This window comes from Cyprinodon variegatus, unplaced genomic scaffold (assembly GCF_000732505.1).
Source record: "Cyprinodon variegatus isolate N-32 unplaced genomic scaffold, C_variegatus-1.0 Scaffold276, whole genome shotgun sequence".
NCBI classification, from domain to species: Eukaryota; Metazoa; Chordata; class Actinopteri; order Cyprinodontiformes; family Cyprinodontidae; genus Cyprinodon; species Cyprinodon variegatus.
Genome location: NW_015150729.1, coordinates 491,460 through 514,208, shown reverse-complemented (window position 1 = coordinate 514,208; position 22,749 = coordinate 491,460). Strand labels below are relative to the sequence as shown.

Here is a 22,749-nt window from a genome sequence, read left to right as displayed (position 1 = left end):
TATATATATATATATATATATATATATTATTTTTTTATTTTTTTGCCTGCACCATCAACAGCAAGTCAAATTCCTTGTAAGTGTAAACCTACTTGACAATAAACATGATTCTGATTCTGAAGTGACCATATGTGCATTAAGTGCAAAATTCAAACCCATTTTCAAGAAGCAAATGTGACAAACAATTTAGATAATTTTCCTAGTTCATCTTTATTTCCTGGACACAGGGATGTACGGAACAAAAATAGTTTTGACAGATCACAATTGCAGAATTGCAGCAAAGATTAATCTTGCAAATCCCAAGTTTCCATTCAAAATTTTGATATTTAATATGTATTTAAGCTAAAAAGTTTGGATGCAAGTAAAAAAAAAAAATTGGTTTTGCTGTCTCACAAAATGATTCCAGGTGTGTTTGCATAAATCAAAGAATGAATGAATATTTTTAAATAGAACTCCTGCCTTAGTAGGAGTAATGTAGATGTGCAAAGTATTAGACAGCTCTGAAAATATCAGGAAATGTGAAATTAAAACCCGTTGGCCATAACAGAAACATGAAGGCAGATCCTCATTGAATCTTTCAGGAGTATAATCAAAGTATAAAGTATTTACAGCAATGTGCTTTTACATTCGGTACCATTTAACATTGAAAATGAATGTTGCAACTTTTACTAATACATTTTTACTTCCACTGAACTTTCCTTTGATATGTTTGGATTTAATACTAAAATTACAGCCTCTTTAGCAATGGTCTTTAATGCTAAGATCAACAGATGGATGGAGTCATAGTAAAGATAGAACCCTAATGCAATGAGTACATTTTTCTTGTATTTTCAAGCCATATTTGTAGTTGAATATTTTCTATCTATTGTAGGTTTAAACTGCTTTAACAGGTTTTCATCCCATGATGTACCTCTGTAGTTCAGAGGGGAACATGTGCAAGTTGATATGAAGCAGTAAAAAACGTTTTTAAAGTGCCCGTGTTAGCAAGGAGTAAGTGAATAAACAGATAAACAACCAGCAGCTTTTGCAGATCGAGTCCCTCTGGCTGTGGGCCAAACAGGTACTACCTGCGGCATACTTTTGAAAGGGCCATAGAAAGCAAAAGCTGCCTCAGAAGTCAGACAGTCTGCACATTTCTGCTGCTGATGGCATACCAGGGGCGCCATTTTCCTCCTTGAGACAGACAAGCCAGAAGATCTGATTGGCCTACCGCCAGTACGCACTTACAAAGGCTCCTTTGACAGCAGGTCAGCCGGTTAACCAAGCAGTAGGCAGAGGGAGACAGCTGGGAAAAAAAAAAAAAAAACACTTCTGTACTCTTTTGCTGGATGATTAAAGAGTTCTATAGAATTTATAAGATGCATCATATTCTTGTCAAAAATGTTAAAGCAAACATGTACATTAGTGTCCCTGCAAACTCTGCTGGCCACTCATCCTCAGACATAGGTCTGAGGGAGTGCTGCTGTGTAAACTTGACCCATGCTTGTACATTTTCACTCTGGCCTTACATCTTTGTAGCCATCTGTAGACTTTAAGTCTGCCAACAGAATACCATAAGTATGTAAAATAAACATCTACTAGGTCTGTCAAAAATCTTTAATACTTCCCCTCCTCCCTAAAACAGTCCCTGCATCTGTGATAGTGGTAAAAACTTTTGTATTTTTTTTTACAATAGCGTTTTGTAGATTGATAATAAATTGTAATTTGTCAAAATGTAAAAATGTTAGCACGACTATAGTTTACATAACACAAACTACAAGCAATTTAGTGTCTGCATTTTAACAAAGATAAAAAAAAATGTGCAATGATTAGTTCATCCCTGTTATAATATTGATGCAGCCTCGCAGCATTGTGTTTTTATCATAAAGCTGTGTAGGTGCTGACACAGTGCTGTTAAATAGCTGTTGATGTCCTCCTGTCGGTTCCTGCGCTCATTATCTCTCCAGTCCAGACCTTGCTTCCTCGCTTTCTCCTGCCGCACATCTCCTCCCCTGTGAATCGGCCGCTTTGCATACGACTGATGTTTAAATGCTGCATTGTTAACTGACGTGGGGCAGCCCTTTGCTGACCCGGGAGGTATTTGCTCGTTTGATCATGGGGCAGCAGTTTTAATGTATCGAAGCAGCGCCGCTCCATAAAGCCCCTGGTATAGGGAAAGAAACAGTGGGCCAAAGCAGGATGAGGGATCCATTGGTTGCAGGCCTGGAAGTGTAGACGGGAGGTGATTATGAGACTATCAGTTGGTCAGCAAGGCCAAAAGGAAGGGTGCTGAACCTGCATTTCCACTTATGTACTATGGTGTGTGTGAGGGTTTAGGAGGAGATGGTGGATTAATAATTTCCTTTATTTTTACTTTCCTTTCTTTTTTGCTTGTTGTTTCATATTTTATATTTTTAAAATCAACGAATGAATAGAAATTTACTCATTTCTGTTTTTGTGATTTTCATTAAAACAAAGAGCATGGCTGAAATGATCAGTCGGTGAGAAACCCTGCTCCCTGATATTTTTGTCTCTAGATAGATTAGTCCCAGTTTGCCCACTGACAGCCCATCAGTAAGGTGTTGGGAATGAGAAGGAAGAACGACAAAGTGTACAAGTTTGCTCTTACACCTAGGGACCTATGCATGAAGACCCTGCTTCCAGACTCTGGCCCTTAGAAGAAAATATCAGACACACACACACATACCGTCATTGCCTTTTCCTACCCTTTGTCTTTTTTCCTCTTTCCCCATTTGTATGTATAGCGTTTTTTTTTTCTTTGTGGAAACTCTCTCATACTGACCATGACCATAGATATCATGGGGGGAAAAAACCTGCAAGAAAACTGACTTCGCTCCACTAGATCATTAATATTTGATGGATAGGTCCCCCATGAATTTCCCATAGCATTCCATACTGAGCTTATGATGTGCAGAAGACTGCAGAGAGATTGTTTGACTTGAAGCACATCTCGCAGTCGGGTTCAGGAACATTTTAATCACATAGATGACTGGACATCAAGTAAAATATTTTAACAATGGTCTCCAGCTGCTCTTCTTTAGTGTGATCAGTATGAATCCATGTGTATGTTTACACTCTTCAAAAAGTAGTTCTTAGTTAGAAAATTAGATATTTTGATGTGTATATATATTTTTTTTCATCTTTTTTAGCTATGTGTTTTAGATGGTAAAGAAACATGATGATTTGATATTTTTTCATCATGGGTTCTGCTTATTGTAGTTTTGGTGGCTCAGAGTTATTTGAATATGTTAAAGCATGACCCCTGATGGTGGGGGCACACCTCCAGAAAATAAGGAGCCTATATTTTCCCCTCCGCCCAGGGTCAGGCAGCGGCTCCATCGCCTTTACTTAAGATGTACCTGCGGCTTGATATGTGTTCCAGTCGCAGGTATCATTCCTAACTTGGGATCGCCCTCATTTGCACACCAGGTTGTTATCAGCGTTTTTCAGCAGTCTAATATCATCAAAAAAATCATCAGTTTCTATCAGGGATCTGTTGTTTATCTTTGCTTTATTAAATGATAATAAAGATTGGCACGAAAACCAGGGACATCCATGGTGGCACCAATAGGATCAGGTGCAGCAGCGGAGGTCAATAAATAGACAATCCTGGTGTACAACTTTAACTGCTTAGAAGTATTACATATTTTTTGTGCTCGAATCTAAACATTTCACACACCCAGAAGTCTATTGTGACAGCAGCCGGTATGAAAAGCCAAAAGTGCCACATAATACATTGAAAAGTGACAAAATTTATGTTTGTAAATGTGAACTTTTTAATGGTACTTGTGAGTAATACCGCAAATGAATAGAAATATTTTGTATTTAAGTTAGTTGCTACTAAATACTTGTTTTACTTCAATGCAGTACCATTGTATTTGACAAATCTAACCAAGTTGTCTGTTATGTTGATTCAGAAAATAAATAAATCTCACATTAAATGAAAAGTAATATGGATTTTTATTTGCAAAAAATCAAGTATTGCTTTCATAAATACATATTTTATCAATCACATCAAAATGAAAACATTCCCATTACTTAGAATGAGTTATTTATAGATACATATGTGGTGTTTCACCAATGGAAAGATGCCAGGTAGTGTCACCATTGAATATGGTAGCCGAAAGGGGACATTATTAGCATTGCGCATATGAACCTCTGTTGTTGTTGGAGTATAAAACAAGTGAAGATGACTGTAGATCATTATATTGATATTTCAATTAAAATAGGTGAACATCCATAGCTTTATGCCCAGAGAGAATAAAGAGAAGTTAGCTAGGAAAACAAAAAGCTAAACCTCTATTTTAGTGTAGTCCTGTTTCTGTGACTGGCTGGATGTGCGCTCTTCATCGTCTGACATGGGAGCAGGCTTGGAGCTCATCTGCTTGACTGTGTGTTTCCTGGGGGGGAATATAAAAGACAGTTGTCAGTTTACAGTTGACTTTTGGATCTCTGCTTCTGTTTCTATTTCTTCTTCTGTCTCCTTGAACCCCAATCGGCCTCAGCAGAGGGCCGCTCACACTGACTCTGGTTCTGCTGGAGGTTTCTTCCTGTTAAATGGGAGTCTTTTCTCTCCACTGTCGCTACAAGCATGCTTAGTGTGACGGATTGCCTTCAAGTCAATGAGTCGATGCAATCAAATGGTTTTCCTTAGATAGAAAACTTGAATCGTAAAGTGCCTCGTAAAATGCTATTTATATTGTAAAGTCCCTTGAGATGACGTGTTGTGAATTCGCGCTTTATAAACAAACTGAATTTAATTGAAATTGATAGATGAAAAGAGGCCCACATCACAGTAGCTTTTAATAGGTGGAGACAATTATTAAGGGAAAGGGTTTTAAAGTTTGCAGCCTTTCTGCTGGACTGTTAATTCAGTTACCTATGAAGTCTATTTTGGAGTTGATCGTTATGCTACAAACAGGACAGTGTCGTCTATCAATGACGTTGACATTAGCCTACGCTGGCAGAGCGTAACGGTTATCAGTTTGCTGTTAGTCGTCACAGCAGTCATATCAGTAATTAACCGTATGCTTCTTTAAGAATTTTTTTTTAGAGATTTTTTCATGTATTTCATCATTTATTAGCTAATTGTCAAGGGTGGGGTGATGGGGGTTGAAGTCTTTCCTGTGGTTGAAAGGAATACACCAAAGAAATACCAGTTTCTCACTGTGATGAAATCACTAGAGCCGAAAGCATTCTAATGTTAAAAATAACTTGAATAATAATTATGTCTAAACAATACTTTTTACAGCTTCCTTGGTAAATCAGCTGAAATAAAACTGTTATGAAACCGGCAGAGATCTATTAGCTTGTAACTTGCATCAATAAAAAAATTGAATTATGCATCTTTCTATACCCATTCACCTGACAGGACACTTACAGGATGCTGTCATCATCACATTTGACAAAGTTAGTCTCTGAAACCCTGCAGTTTCTGCAATAGTTATTAAGCGATTAACAGCAAGGCATCAGTGTGCACTTCTCAGGCATTTGTAATTAATTTAGCTCACCACTAGAAGGGAGTAAATCTTACACACTAGGGCTTTAAGAAATCATTGTTTCCATCAAAATGACTGGATCCACAATTATTGACGAACTTAATCTCTATCAGCAAAATTTAACTTGATTATTTTTTTTGTATATCATTTTTTTAAGGCAAAGCAGTGTTTAGAAGCCCTTATTTAGTTTAGTTTATTCAGTCCTTTAATCTAGGAAATACGAGATAATATACTTTAAGACTTTAAGATAGAATATACTTATGTTGATCAATATTAGTCATAGTTTAAAGAAAATCAGTGCTCAACTGGCCTGTGCATATCTACATTCAAACCAGTAGTTAAAAAGTTTATAGCAAGTTGAACTTTGACAGAAAAAGCTGGACAAGGTCACTAGAGGATATTATATGAGCTGTAAAATCTTTCTAAGCCTTACTAGAACAGAACTGCATTACATCACAACTAAAGGTCACAAATTCTCCAAAACCATTGATTTTAAGGCCTTTGAACACATCTTGAGAAATGTTGTCAATAATTGAGAGCAATCTTGTAAACAGAGAACAAAAACTTTCAATACTTAAACACTTCCTGGTCAGTCAGAGGAAAAAAAGATTTACTGTAAGTGGTAGCATGAAAACAGGATATAACAGACTAAAAACATGGTTCTTTCAACATCAAGTAACCAAACTTACTCAATAGTCACAAAAAAATTGGTTTAGGTTAAAAAAAATTTAAAAATTGCAGGGTTCCCTTAACACAACTCTGTCATTTAGTGCTTTAGAGACAGCTCTCAAAAGAGATACCTTTAAATTCCTACATAAATACTAATGTTAACTGCACCAAATGAACTTCTTCCTCCTTTATATGAGTCGAGCTCTTTGCATCCTCATGAGATGCCACAACTGGATTTTGCAAATATGATTTGCCTCTTTTATTTCCAAATGTCCCAAAGCAACCCATATGCCCCTTGACTTTTGAACCATGGTTCACAGGAAAAGCAGAGGTGAAGCAGCAATCTACATCTCTCATGGCGCTTCACGCCCACGCTGGAGCTGAGATGGAAAGATAGCAGGCCACACCAGTTTACTTCTTAAACAAAGAGGAAGAAAATCTCTGTCGATAAACTCCAGCTGTCATCATCTCCACCTTAAAGTTTGCGGGGGGTTTTTAGATGCTTTTCTGCCCTTAATTTCCAAATTTTTCATTACTTTGTGCTTGTTTTTCGGAATTATTTTTGTTTTTGGTTTCAGCAAAAGATTGACCCTGCAAGGATGCAAGCCCTGATTAGCAGGTCTTCAGAGCTTAGAGTCTATTGATCGGGCCTCTAGAGCACTAAGCAAATGTAGCTGAAGAAACAAGTCGATATAGCTGTAAGTGAAACAACCCCAGTCACACTGGTGGCTTCTCCTGCACACACACAACTACTACTTTTTTAGCGATGGAAGAAAAAGGAAGATTTACTTTCTGATTTCTGTCCTCCTGATCACCCATCTTTTGTAAATTACAACTGTTTTCTAGAATCGGAAAATATTTCAAAAGTGAATCAATATCATTTTGTGTCCCACCTTTCCAAGTTTATACTAATCCACCGCTAAACCTCCATATCTGAATGTCTTATAACTCCTGGGTCTTTCTCAGGCAAGAGACAGACTAGGGAAGCTTGTCTGCAAATTTAATGGAACAGCATGGATTATTTAGACTGACTAAAGTCTCCCTTGTAGTGTCAAATGGGGGATTGTAGAATGACATTGTACCCCTACATCTTCCTCCACTGTTCTCCTACTCCCAGCTTTTACTTGCTGGATAAAATGATCTCTGGCTGCAAAGTTTCCATTATTCATATTTTTTCTGTGTCATATCTGCCTAGGCTGTAAATTGCTCTCCAACAAATCACCCCAGTGAACGTAGAAAACGACTCCCTCACTTGTAGTTTGTCACTATCATCACTTTGTTATTGGACAAATTAAACTGCTAGTCCTTTATTCACACATTAATATCCCATTTACACTACCCTTGAAAAACCATGCCGAGACTGGCACAAGCTAAGTAACTGAGATAACTTATCGTGTGTAAATGGAAAGCAAACTGAACTGAACCGAGCTAGACACAACCGAACCGAGATATATGCAGACCAGTTCCAGAGGTGGGCTCGGCTCGGTTTTTCCCTGGCTCAGTTCTCTGATAACAAGAGCGCACGAGCAGAACGCATCATCTCCGTCTGGCTGCACATCCCGATTCACACTCCATTCCAGTAGTTGGCGGTAATGCCTCTCCGGAAGTTGCTTGCCAACCAACACAAAACAGAAGAAGAACAACAACAATAAACAACAATCGAAATCTTCTCCACGCAACATTTTAAATAATGGCATTTTAAATAATAACACCGAAGTATAGCAATAATGATCAAGCATAAATTTCTGAATGTTACGGGCGCCGCCATTTTGATTTGCTTGATTCCCTCCTTCTTTGTCTTCTTCTTCTTGTGTTTTATGGCGGTTGGCAAACAACTTTTGGTGCATTACCGTCACCAACTCTTTGATTTCCTCCTTCAATACTGGCAGTAATACCGCAGATCGTCACTAGGAGGCGAGGAGTCGAGGAACCGAGATAGGGTGATATGTAAACGGTCGTCAGAACCGAGCTCGGCCCAGTTAACTGATCCGAGCTTGGACCAGTCTCGGCATGGATCGGTTTTTCAAGGGTAGTGTAAATGGGGTATTAGGGGCCAGACATGGCATCCAGTACAGGCCTGTATGGCCACTGTACCGACATGCAAATGTGACCTTTTTCTATACAATTAGAAAACATAATGCATTTCATATACAAAAGCAGTGTAGGTGCTAATAAAGTTTGGTTTTTAATTGTAAAAATTAGAAGACGTGCTAAACTCCAAAGTAAAAAAATAAATCTAGTTCAAAGTAAAAGTTTCTGTGACAGATGTCCCTATGAGAGTAAAAACTTTCTAGTTGAACAAAACAAACTAGAAACTTTTTGCAAACTTAAATAATTACCTGAAACTTGAAAAAGCAAAAATAACTGCAGAAATTACTCAAACAAAAAAAAGGGTCTATGAAGAAAACTTTAGATGAGGTAGATCAGATATTATATAGACGAGAGTTGAAACTCTTATTTTTAATTTTAAATAAACCGACTCAGTTGCAACCCCTTAAGAAATGTTGCCCTTATTTACTCATATATAGCTGGTAGCTTGAGAGCTTATTTATTTTATTGTCCAAAGGTCAAAAGCATGGCGAAAGCAGCAAGTTGTACCAGTTCTTTTTGTGTAATTCTGGAAAACATGCTTTAAGAAAAGGTGGATGGCATTTTCTTGCTTCCCATAAGTTATTTTAATTTTCTAAGAACTGTTGCTTGCTCATCTTTAATAACTTGTCCAGGTAAATATTTGGCAAAAAAAGTTATTTTAATTTATTCAAGTAGGTTATTTCATCAGCTTTAGGCCCTTTTTGCTTACCAGAAGTTTTAATTAATTTTATAAATGCTGGATTGGTTAAAGGCTTTCGGTCAATATGTATTAGAAGTGATTGCATATAAAAGTCATGAACTGAAGAGCAAATCTGCATGAATTGGTTCAGATTCAAAACCTACAGGATTTACATTATTTCCATTAATCTCTTTAAAATTTTAACGACTGAAACGTACAGGAACCAAAAGATTCACAGGTATGTTCAGGTTTTTTTTTCTCTCTTTTTACACGTCCTGATCTGTTGAATCGATTATACAGCACAAAAAATGGAGTAGTTATATGGTAGAAATAAAATGTTTGCTTTGTAATGAATGGCCACCAGATCCCAGATTAATAGCATGAATAATAATCAGTACAGTAGTTTTCTAACACTGTAAAGGATTTTTTCTTTTTATATGGACTGCTATTTCTAAAATACACACGTGATAAGTGCAAATTGTTAGAAAAAACAACAGGAAGCAGGTTTAATGTCGTAGAACCCAGTTGACAAACTTATGAAGTTTGCCAGTGTAGGATTGTGTGCTTTTGTTTAAAAGAACCAGTTTGTGTAGGAGTGTGTGTTTGAGTTTTCGTGCACCGATGGGCAATAAAACCTTGTATGTCCAGAGATGCATGATGCAAAAACAAGGCGGGACTTTTAAACAAATATTTAGATTTTGAAAAAGCAAACAAGCAGCAAGCGAAGGATCTTTGTTACCAACTAATAAAAAAGGACAGAAACAAACATAAATAATAATGTCCTCGTCTTTCTCATGGAGTCTGATATAGACAAGACTTGTTGTACCCAAAGAGTTTAAACCATTTATCGGAAGCAGGGTGTTTTTATTTTTTTCTGGGAAAACTGTTTAGTGAAGCGTAGAGTTAAAGCTGTTGAGACAAGTACCTGTAGTTTGAAGGGTTTTGTTTTAAGACATAAAATAGTTTGCCATTTCTTAATGGTTTGTGTTCAAGGGTTTATTAACTGGTTTAATAAGTTTCAAACGGTGGAAAAAGTTTTAGCATTCTCATTTGTCTGTAAAAAGAAAGCCACCAAAAAAAAAACAAAAAAAAAAAACATTTGGCATGTCATACACTCCATATACCAACTTCAATAATATTTAAACACTGAAGTCGTAGCTTTTGGAGACCTGCCTCTTTATAAAGGATAATATTTTATTTTTTTATCAGTTTTTTCACACTGGTAAGGAATGGGATCTGCAGCTTGCCCTCTGCCCTTGCAGAATGTATACAAGAGGGATTTAGGTGTTTTCTTCTTCTTTTGTAACAGAGGAACCTTAGCAGAAAGCAGAAATGGTGCAAAATGTCACATTTTTTAACAGTTTTGTTTTATTTCTTTGTGTTTGTAATTCAAATTGTTTTCAGAGCATCGGGTGAAGATGGATGGTGCTTTAATGAATTATGTCATCCTAAAAAAATAGTTTAGAAATTAGAACATGATAAAAATGTATTTCAGCTGTGCTGGATTCTCTCAGGAACACCTTTTTGAGTTGGATTATCAGGAAACGTTAATAAATAACTGGTAGAGACACAAAGACATTGGGTTGTTTATGAAAATAACAAATTTAACGATTCTTTCCATTCAACTTATATTTGAAGTGACTATTAATGTTTAGAATGAGACTCTTTTGCCATATTATATTGCTTATTTATTAAAATGTGCATCTTTTTTCCATTAGTTTAAATGGTTTCAACACATTATCAAATAAAATGTAGAGCTGCATCAGTTTGTTGACCATGTTTTCCTCTTTATTAGCTACTGTGTCATCATCAAAACCTGAATTATTGTTTTTTTATTATTCTTTTCAATTTTATAACATGCAAACCAACATTGTGTACATAAATGTAATGTTTTTAAAGTTAAGGGATGTATACCTCGATTTTTTGCAATAGTCTTCAGATAGCTTCATAATATGTTTATTTCCAAACCTCTACCTCTGACCAGAAACCTGCCTTAGAACATTATTTTTTTGTAGACCGATGAATTGGTCTAATTTAGAAACAATAGATTATACCTGAAAAACCACAAAACGGAATAAATCAGAAGGAATCCTGATCAGTGCTTCTGTACCTGCCTTGCTCCAAATCAAGACTAATTTCTCTAACCTGGCTGCTTCACAGTCTTATTTGAGAATAATGTATGCTGATGTTTACGGTACAGTCCGCCTTCTTAAAATCACTTTACAGATCTACTTAAAAAATACCTGCTGTTATCATGTTACAACTTAACCAGGGTAAAATAGAAGAGGAAAAAATAGAGAAGTCAACAAAGAAGAGTTTTCTGCTGAAACAACAGAAAATAAGCAGGAGGTGTGAGTGAGGGGATATAAAGATGCGACAACAGTGCACCAGAAGAGAAAAGACAGAAGAAGGGGAGGGTTCAGGGAGGTTACCTCTCATGGGACTGATCTCTATGCATTTGGAGCTTTGAAAGCCACCTGTACTGAGACCAGATTGAGTAAAAGTTGCAGCACTGAGACAGAATTGCTATCGGCAAGAAAAGTTCTTAAAAATTGCGGAATCAGTTGAAACATTACCTCTTCTTCTTTTACCTGTTTCCTTGTTCCATCTTTTTTTTTCCCTTTTAATGCTTTTCTTCATCTCTCCTATATTTCTGCATAGAGATTCCCATCTGCCACACTACATTCATACCTTCTTTCTGCTAACTTTCCTCTTCTGCCCTCATTTCCCTTCCTTCTTGCACTACTTTCCAGCAGACTACTGAATCCCAGCCTATGCCTGTGCTGCTGCTGCTGGCTATGGTTGTTAGCAGCCAAATAAAAAATGGATGAACTGCTAAAGCTCTGGTGCTATTTCCCTGCCTTAAGTTGGAAGGCAGAGGAGGGAAGTGGGAGATGGGCGAGGAAAGAATCAGGCCATGTCTTCCTAATTAATACCTGGCCAATTAACCCAGCTGTATCAGTTGTTACAGGACTTTATTATTATTATTTTATTCTTTTTTTATAACTTTGGCATACACCATTTGATTCTATTAGATCAATTATGCAAAATTTCACTTATATATTTCTTCAGCTTCATTTTGTAGATGATTGAATAAACGTTGAAATATTCAGGATTTCCTTCCCTCCATAAAAGAAGTTGTTACTTTTTTGTATATTTGCATGTTATGCTTTTATTCTCTTACATTTCACTTCACCTTGTCTACATTGTGGGGGTATTTTAATTTCTGGTTTAAACAATGATTATCATCTGAAACTGGAAAGAACGGTTTTCAAAATTCTGTAGCCTCTTAAAGTCAATAGTAGTTTTCCCTCTCAAAACATGTTTAAAACAATTACACAGAAGATGCAAAGAAATCAGAATCAGACAATTTTGAGTTTAATTGGACCAATGATCAGCAGAAACTAAAACTAAACAATAAGATGTGATCTGAAACTAAATAATAAGATGTTATTCGTATCAGTTAATGCATCGCACCTAAGCACAACCAGGCTGCGGTAAAAATATGGCTCTTTTATGTAAAAGTTCTTAAAAGTATAGTGAAGGAGGTTTATTTTTCCAGGTGGATCATCTAAATAAGTGCTCCTCCTAAGTGTCAATCATTCTGGTGATGGGTTTATGTAAGGTGCTCGTCCGTTAGCTGTCTTTTTCTGCGCATGCACACTTTCAGGTGCTATGTTTTCAGATAGTCATTGAAGCTCACCTTTTTCACTGCGGTTCATTGAAAATGGCTGAGTATGAAAAGAATAGAAAGGCCTTAAAGGCGAGAAACAAGACCAGAGTGTTTTTGGGAGATTCTATTACCGGATGGAGTACAAGGAAAGCACAGGTTGGGCTTCCCACTTCGGTTGCGAAATTTCTACTCAACAGATAAAGTTTGGCATGTCATATTAAGAATTACATTTCATGGGGCTTGCTTTGTTGGAGCAGTGGTTAGCGCACACGACCCATGTGTGGAGGCCCAAGTCCTCGACATGGGCGAGGACATGGGTTTGAATCCAACCTGTGGTCCTTTCCCGCATGTCTCTTCCCCTCTCTCACCCCCTTTCCAGTCAGCCTACTGTCCATGAAATGGACCACTAGTGCTGTAAAATTTAAAAAAAACATCACATCACTGCTAGCTAAACAAGGAGAAATGGGCTTGTGCATGCTCTCGCACACATTTATAGGCATTATCTCTGTGGCGTGGGTGCAGGGTTGTGCTTGTGCTTTTTTTTTTAAGTGGGGAGGACGTGTCTTTTAAAAATTTCTCAAATCCTCCACTACACGTATTTTAATAGAAGACTCTTCAGTGTTGGTTATTTTTAGCTCTAGTTAGCTGCTTAAAAGTTGAAGGCAGAGAAAGCAGAAAAAAAACTTTACAAGCTGTTTAAAAGGTCATGATGTTCTATTGGTGAGAGCAAGACTTTTGGCAGATAATAGTAAGCCTGAAGAAAGTCGCTTAAAGTTGCTCTCTTTAATCCTTTTTTTTTTTGAGAATTCGATGGATTTTGAAATATAAGTTGTGATACTGTCACAAGTTCTGAGACTGTGGTTTAAATAAGGCTAAGCCTTGCTATCTGCTACCCTCTTATACTGTATATTACAGATTTTTATAAATGTTGAGGCAGCAGTGATCATTTGTAATGGTTTATATGGTACGGTAGTAGGCTCGAAGAAATATTGCTCCTAAATATAAATTTATTGAAATCAATATATCTGGTTAGAGTTATACAAAAAAAACTTTACAATTTGGAAATCTGCACTTCTAATTAGGGAAGCGATTCAGCAGGTTTTCATTAATAAATATGGCCTTTTCTATTATTTTCTAATGTTGCCCATTTTTTTTTTTACTTTTTATTTTCCTTAAAAGAATGGATTTAGATTTATTTCAACACAGCAGATCTGTGTATAAGAACTAATGGTCTCCATCTTTGCAGTAGAGTTAGTGTCTAAGTGTTGGTGTGGGCAGGCTTCTAAATGTTGTTTTTCTTGGGGGAATTACGTGGTGTTGGAGTCTTCTTTAAATAATTACAGCAAACAGCATCCAATTAAAGACCTATTTAACTCTGTGCATCCATGCCTGCGTGTTCTGATATTTGACAGAAAAAAAAAAAATCAGCATTTATCTTGAACACCCCCTTGGGGGCAGTGGGATGAGTACACATGGCGGGATCAGATCGCTCTTACAAACAGGTCAAGTCATTATCTCTGCTCTGCAGAATGAACTTGATCCAACTCTTCTGAAAGCTTTCGGCTTCGCTGTTTCTCGCTGCTTTCGCTTGATTCAAACGTTTCACAATTTTCTCTCTAACCGGGGTGATAGCAGGCCCATCTCAGCCCCTTTGTTTCATCATACTTCAGTATGTGGTTTTATGTTATGTGAGAGAGAGAGATGGTGTGAGACAAAAGGAGTCTGCGTGTGAATATTAGGGAGCACATGTGCTTCTACAATGAAACATTTATTTGAATTAGTTTCGTTTTAACAAGTTGGGGCGTTACTGAGACTTACCCCCACCAGTGCTCCACCTCCGTGTCCATCACTCAAACCATTTGTGAACACATTGATCCTTGCCTCCTTTTCCCATTTCTCCCCTCCTCCTCTTCCTCTTCCTCCTCTCCTGTGCTGTATATTCCCAGGGTTTGCAAGGAGGAGAGCCAGAATGGCTCAGACAGCCATTGATTTTTATTTTATTGGTCTACTTGTGGAAAGAGGACGGATAAGGGAGGGCCTGAGAGATGCAACTCTGCTGCTAAGTTTGCTCCTAGTGAAGTGTGTGTGTGTGTGTGTGTTTGAAGGTGGGTTGGGTCTGTCTGCTTATGTCTGTCTCACTGCTTTTGTTTTTGTTTTGGGATAGGGGTGTTATCTATCCATCTGAAAATTATATTTATGTGTGTGTGTGGGAAGGTGTGCGTGTCCAGCTGCCTCAGAGAGCCATCAAAAGCAGCCTGTACAAGTGTACTGTGTGCCAAACCTTGTGTGTTCTCTGCGTGTACACATGTGTGTGTCATTTAAGGAGCTGGGAAATCTGTGGTGCTGATGGAGCTGGCACCAGGGACTTGGACCCACACACACACACGCAGCTGAGGTGTATCCCGGTGCTCATTAAAGCTGGTAATAAGGCTATGCTGCTGAAAGAGGAGGGAAAAAACAGGCAAAGGGAGGGAGGGAGGAAGGGGATGAGAACGGGAAAAAAAAAGGGGAGGGAAAAAAAGGGAGATTTTAAATTTTAATAACACTGGTACGATTTTGTAAATCTTTCCTGACAGAAAAGTCCTCATTATTTTCATCTGTCTCTGAGGAGCCTCTCCTCCAGCTTTGCCTCCTCGGGTAAACGGACCTTTCTCTCTTTCCTTCTCCTTTTTCCCATCTTCGGTTCTATTTTTCTCCCTTCACTCTCCACCTCTCTGTTTCACCCCTTCGCACTTTCTTGTTTTTCATTTTCAGCTTTTTCGTTGTCCTTTTCTCTGCTCTCTCGCTGATCATTGCCGCTCTTTGTGTCCATCTCCCCTGTATTAGTTCTGTTGATGTGTGTGCATTTTCATCCAGTGAGGTGTTACCTCTCCAGTTACCTGTAAAGAAGCAACGTCTGGAGCCAATCAGAGAGCCAGAACTCTCTACTCTTATTGGCTGACTCTTTTCAGTTCCTACTATAATCTTTTATCTGAATTATGCAGTCATATCTAATAAATGGAAATATTAGTGAAAAGTGAAATGATCACTCCTGTTTATTGTGTTATACACAAAATAAATAAAAAATATATAATGGCTTAAGGCATTCTAAACTAACCAACTGTATTTCGAAAATAAGAATTAACTGAAATAAAAAAAATAAAACCACAAAGTAATATACAAAAGTTTATAATCAACTAATAAAAGTATCAAAAAGGAAAATAATATAAAATTGTCAACTTACACTAAGTCAAAAGCTCAATAAATAGGTGGCAATTTTTTTTCCAACGTTTTTTTATTGTCATTACACTGTCACAAGTACAGAGCAACAAAATGAACTGCATTTAACCCTTGGGGAGCAGTTGGCTGCCATTGTGCAGCACCCGGAGAGCAGTGTGGGGGTTAAGGGTCTTGGGACCCGGAGTGGCAGTCTGTGGGAGTGGGGCTTTAACTCAGAACCTCATGAGTCCAAGTGCAATGCCCTAACTACTAGGCTGCCACTCCCCAAAGCAGGCATTAGTGTGAAGGACCCAAGTGGTAAAAAAAATAATGTTTCCAATTGAACCTTTTTAATATATTTTATTAAATCTCTGCATCCCATAAGCTACCTTTTAGTTATTTAATTTATTTTATACAGTGGTCTTTTTTATCTACACCCTAAAAGGTGGAAGTAAAAGTCTTACCTTTGTTCATTTATATTTCAACAAGCTTTTTCTGAGTTTCTATTGGAGGCAACATTTGGCTTAATCTGATCAAAGTCACCCTATTAAGATTTTATGCATTTATTAATAAAAAATGCAAACATTAAAGCATAAACATCCCAGATTACTTGCAAACTGGAATAAGAAACTGAGAAAAGTTTTATGATTAAATGGCTGAATGAAAACTATAACTTCTAATATTTTTTATCCTGGAATGATTTGTTATAAATGCATGAAGCTCTAATAAAATAAACTGTTTCATAAACCTCTCTGATCTGAAGGATGTGTTTTGGAGACTAAATAATGCATTAAATGACAACTTTGGGTTTAGTTTTTTATCAAATTACAGTTTGTTAGTGGCTCTGCATCATTGTTGGGATCTCCAGTAGATGTGGGTCAGTTTGCATATCTGCACCCTTTTATATGTGCACACAGTCACACAGCCTCAGTCCTGCCCCCCTCCCCACTCAAACACACACCCTTACCCTCTGTCTGTATGTCAAGTGTCAAAACTGTGGGATGGATCCGGTTTGATAAGTTCTGTTCTGTCTGGCCACGTGTCAGGACAGGATCAACCATACAGAGAGGGAGAGCTTTGTTCACCTCCCTGCCTCCCAGAATTTGAACGATTTTCGTTATTTAGTTCCTTTTTTCGGAAGGAATGGGTTGTCTGTTTGCCAAAAGGATATCATTTTAGTTGTTTCTGTGGTCTGAGAAAATAAAAACTCTGAAAATCTTTAAATAAAGCTGTTTATTTTACTGCTGTGATTAGCTCAAAGTATGAATTTCCCTGCTTACAGCTGGCCATGAAACTAATATATATATGCTGAAAAAGCATGTTTTATAATCTTTATATCTCACTGCTGGTGTGACAGCTTAAGGACAGTGGTTCCTTACATGTTAAATTCACTGTTTTTACCAGAATATAATGGTTTTATAAAACTGCTTTCCCCTCGACCTGGTCCTTAATAAAGCAGAGGATGACAAGCAGAGGTAAAATACATGTATGGATGAAATAGGCTTCATTATATTCCTCATTTTATAAAGTTCCTGGATAGTCTTGTTCCATTTGGGGTTTTAAAGCCTTTGCTAAGAAGTGTTTCAAACTTTTCTTTATCGCTTTAATCATTCTGTTGGGTTTCTAACAGAAATACAGTTGGAAAAGAATGAATCAATTATTGGTTTTAAAGAATATTTAATTTTGAAAACATGAATTTCAGTTTCGTTTGATACATAAAATTGTTAGAGATGTGTGCCTGCCTGGTTGTTTGTCCTGTGACTTTCTTCATCTTCTCCAAGGAAGGCACAATCCGTGGATCCCATTCGTTGCCTCGTTAAAGTTGCTCGTTTGTTACTGAGAAGTGGGGAAAAAAACATGTAAAGAATTTTATGATAAAGGATGTCAGTGTTATTTACAGTCCAATCATGTGACTCATTGCATATCAGGACAAAAAAATAATCAAAGTGCACAGGGTGAGTGTAAACAGATTAGAAATACGATCATCATCAAAAAAAAAAAAAAGATCTACTAAAATAAAAACCTTTAGAGAAATAGGCTAGGAGCTTGTAAAATCTGGCTTGATTGGTGCAGGAAAAAATATGAAAGTGTTTTTTAATAGTATTTAAAAGAAAATAAAAAAATCAAGAAATAGAAAAAAAAATATCCATTCCCAGTTTTCTAAAAATTAAAAGCACTTCCAGCTCCATTGGTCCACATACTGGGACTACAGTTTAGCTTAGACTGGAAGCTATAACATAGATGAAATTAAGATCCATCCAATTATATTATTAGATGTTTTAAATTCCGCACATTTAAGTTATTTAAAGATGTGGCTTGAATTTGCTCTTTTACCTTCCCTCAGTCGGGAAAGCTTTAATTGCTGATGTTTACACGCCGTTTTTCTGCTTTTTATCCGTAAACAGATGTTTTTTTTCCTCTGCACCAAGGCTCCTAAAGTAAAGATGCATGTTTATTTTTTTTAATATACCCCTGGGACAAAAATAAAAGAAAATAAATGAAGTCCAGCCCCATCATATTCAGTACAGCTTTAAACACTTCGGTTTTTGAAGTTGTTCTCTGTGAGACTCCTTTAATAAATGCTGCTTTATTAGTACTTTCCCTACTCATCAGAACAGCTCGAACTGACTTCCTGTACATTTTCTTCTCCACTGGAAGCTTGTAGCCCCCCCCCCCCCCCCCCCCTCCAAGAAAAGAAAAAAAACACAAGAACTAACAAACACCCCAAAACAAGCTTGATTTTCCCAAAGCATTCACACACATATACCAGACTCACACTCCTCCGGGTATTTAGCTTGGATAAATAATCATTGTAAATAATGAATGTCAATTAATGGGGGGGGGGCTAAGTATGCTCTGATAGGGGCTTCAGTGGGATCTCCTCCCCAGCTGCTTTGAGCCAATCCTACCAGCCTCATCTAAACACCACAGTGGGCTTTTGCTCATTACAGTTTCTCCATTACTGCTTCATTCTTCACTCCAACATAGATGCTATTTATTGTTTGTTTTTGTGTGTAAATTAAACCTGTGGTCTCATAGAAACAGTGTCATATGAAAATTTTGTTGTTTGATGTATGCATTCACTTAAGTATAAGCTACCATTACTCCATGCTGCACCTCAAACATGTGAGGGGATATCTCTCATGTTCAGAGTGTTTCCCTATCATGTTTTTTGTTATATGTTTTTCGATTAGGGATAAGGAGAGCTGTATCTGTGGAGCGTTTTGCTTTAAAATACTTTTCCTCCACAGCTGAGGTTTTAAACTAATTGGCTCGCAGAATGGCTTGTAAGTCTGAGGTGGTGGAGTGTAGAAGGCCGCAAGCTCAGAGTTGGACTTTAGAGGGTAGCAGGGTGACTGAGCAACCAGCCAGGCAGCCCCTCCTCGGTGATAAATGGCCACGACACGGACTATTCATCTCGTGCTTAGAAAAGTGGACAGTGCCCCCCCGCTGCACAGCCTCTCCCCTATCCCTCCACAAGTCAGCAAATGTGATAATTCTCTCATTTGTCAGGAGCAGCGAAGGGTTAGCGAGTTGTTTGTGTGTGTTTGTCTGAACGTGAGCATTTGGTCCTACCAGGATTTCCTTCAGTCCTAATCAAGTCCAGACAAGCATTTCATTTGCCTCTATTATACTTCAGACTCACAGATTATATTATGGAAAAAGTTTAGTTTTCTGACTTTTATCGTTGTTTCTACTTCTGGAAGAATAAAAAAAAAATTTCTAACAGTCTTTATCTGCTTTTACTAAGATTTGTCCCACCTGGGCTTAGTTTTTTAGATGCTTCAAAAAGTTTTTGCACAAGAGCTGAAGCAACTAATCGGAATAATCGTGATTAATTGATTCTTGAAATAATCGTCAACTAATTTAGTAATTGATGAATCGTTAACTGGAGTGTAGAGACTCTAAAATATGCCTTTAGCTGACAGAGCAACTTATTATAATATAGCCTATATAATTTCATCAAAATTGTAAGAAATACAAATTTTGGATTTAATGTCAAATAAAATTTTATCTGTCAATATGCTCTATCCAGAACTCCTCAACTGGAATATTTTTAGATTCACCAGGTCTAATTTTGTAAAAAAAAAAAAAAAAAAAAAATCCTCTTTAAGGATTCTTTGGCTATCTGATTATTATTAGAAAAAATACTCGACTCATTAATCGATTTGCAAAATAATCGTTAGTTGCAGCCATACAGTAATTCGCACCGTTTTTCCGCATTTGGTCACATCCCAGCCATACAGTAGATAAACCAACAGAAAGTATCACATTATTATGAGGTGAACCAAACATGTTTTTTGATTACAAAAAAAGCAATCCCACACCATGATGCCACCAACACTGTGTTTCAGCAATGAAAGTAGACCTCTGCAAAGGTTACATGAGTGGAGAGCTTGACGAATAGCTGCCATCTTGACAGATTGTCCTACTCAAGCTTTAGATCTCCTCCAGATAGGCTAAACTTCTCCAAAGTTCTAGAGCAAAGGCTTTCACAGCCCATATATATTCATACTGGGATTCATTTCTAAAAAGGTGATCCATATTTATTAGACTAGGAAATTGTTTGTACTAGATTTTATTTCAGAGCAAAGGGTAACAAGAAGCATGCATCCCTTCAAAGTAAAGGTTAGTTTAAAGCGCTTTTGTTCTGAAAACGCTCCAGGTACCCGGTTTAAACCCCACACTGCCACTCTGGGTCCCAGAGCAGCTCCAGGTTGCTCAATAGATGCTGTGAGCTGCTCACTTCTTCCTAATTTACTTTTAAATGCAGGAGGAATGTAGAAATGCAATGAAAAATAAAGGTTTTAATTTAAGATCAAGTTGAGCATCAAATATGCATTCAAAGCGATCATTTTACAGATTGTGGAAAAGAGCTGTGGTGGTTAGAATACCAAAAGAAGCCAACGTTACTTAGATAATAAAGCTCAAATTTAGCATGTTTTTCTTTCTTCCCTCCCGTTGTGTTTCGTTGGTTCCCAGCCAGCGTAGTTTAGTAAAAATGGGACAGTTTTTATAGCGCAGAAGACAGAGTTGTTTTATGGTAAATTCCTTCAGTAATTCAGTGATTTTTATTACCTCCAGGAAACTCCTGAGCCTCTTTTTCCACTTTACTGTGCAGCTAAAGTTTTAGAGGCAGTTTGCAGTTTGTATAAACTCCTCTGTCACTTTTGTTTAGAATTGTTTTGATTTGTTTTGGAAGCGTGCACACATTAGTGTGGCCTTTTTACAGACACTACACAAGAGTAAACACATCAGATTTCTTTTTTTTTTTCACATTTTGCAGGTTTTAAAACTGTTAACCAGTGACCACAGTGATAAATACCATGTATCCTGACTCCATGCTTACTATTTAACACAATAAGTTGATTACTGGTCATTTAAATAACTCATAAACATGTGACTGTTTTAAGTGTTTGCTTTTCTGTTGACACTTTGAGACTTGCGTTAATTTCCCCGTCTTTCTCTCCACAGGATCATCCAGAATCGCGTCCTGGTCTTTGTCCTCGGAGCCTTCATCCTTCTTACCATCATCCTGGCCATCTATTTAAATGTGCGGAGGCACTGATCTCGGCCGTACACCAGTATACCAACACTCCCCACCTTCCCTTCTTTCCGCTCAACACAAATATAAACACACACACACATCCATGATTAATAGCGACAAAAGCGTTGTCCTGCTGTAATTAGGACAAATGGTACCCATGAATCATAGTTTCCTAAACCTGACAGGGAGCTTTTTTCCTGCTCGACTTTCCTTTTTTCCTTCTGTTTTTACTCCTTTCTCCACTTTTCGCTTTTCTTTCTTTCTCTTTGTACTCAGGCGTGTCCCCCCACACCCCCCCACCCCCTTTGCCCCCTTCTCTTGGGACAGCAGAGGTGGGGAATGAGTAAAACTTTTCATATCCTCCATGTAGATTCAGAGCCTATCTTGTGTTGGAGCTTGAAGCAAATACAAAAGTCTGCATTAAGTGTTTCTCATCTGTTTAGGTCTGCATTAAAAACTAAAGCTCTGCACACGCATGTTTAGAGTTATGTGCTAGAGGCCCTCAGACTATATGTGAGATGCATGAAGCATTGAAATCAACTAAGTTCAAGTCAGAAGTTTGTTCTTACAATAAAATCTAATATAATTTGGTTTATTTGGAAGAACGCTGCTTGCATTCAAGAACAGATGTGTCGCCTTTTTAAGAGAGAAAGAAAAATTAAAGAATATTTTAAGAGTAACACAGAAGTATCCCTATTTGGTTCATTTTTATCGCAAAATAAACATCATTAATTTCTTTGGACTTCTTAACTTTCCTTGTTTGATCTTATAGCCTATATGTACAGCACATAGATGTATGTACTAACATCTAAATGGAAGTCATGTATAGTGTCTTTGCTTTCATTGCAGGTGATTCTGTTACTATTTATTTAAGAACGCAGAAGTTTTGATTTAAATGTCTGTAATAGAGCTGTGTGATTTATTTTGTTTTGAATTTACATGAGTTACACTTCAGGACCAAAAACAAAAAGTGTTGGTTTGTCGTTTTGTTTGAGGTTTTTATTTCCCCTCTGTAAATGGATTTCCCCTGTTTTACAACCTGTAAAGTTTGTTCTCTGTATTTCATTTAATGTTCTTAGGGCCGTCACAATACATGTTTCTGTTTGTCAATATGCATACTGATTATATAAAATGGTTGCAGGTTTGTTCTCTCGTGTTGTTCTTTGGGGTTTTATTTAAATCCAAACTTAAGAGAACTTTTATTAAAGTAGCCTTAAACAACTATTTATGTGAATTTTTTCATTTCATTTTTTTGGTCACAGTAAAGCAAGTAAATTTAATGCTTTTGAAGAATTTAATGACATGGGCCAACAAACTATACAATAATTGCAAAATGGAAGGAATATATGTTTATATATATATATATATATATATATATATATATATATATATT

At 37.1% G+C, this 22,749-nt stretch overlaps 1 protein-coding gene across 4 annotated transcripts in view; it reads left to right on the top strand.

Moving 5' to 3' along the window:
- vti1a (vesicle transport through interaction with t-SNAREs 1A) overlaps positions 1-22,619 on the top strand; it is a 158,610-nt gene extending 135,991 nt beyond the window's left edge. The window contains exon 9 of one of the 4 annotated variants that reach the window (XM_015383135.1): positions 21,284-22,619. Coding sequence is in view for 2 of the 4 variants with exons in the window: in XM_015383133.1 (XP_015238619.1) it covers positions 21,284-21,377 (94 nt within the window). In the remaining 2 variants the exon portion in view is untranslated. The remainder of the gene's footprint in view (positions 1-21,283) is intronic. The other 3 variants (XM_015383137.1, XM_015383133.1, XM_015383134.1) reach the window with 3 other exon arrangements.
- The last annotated feature ends 130 nt before the right edge of the window (positions 22,620-22,749 follow it).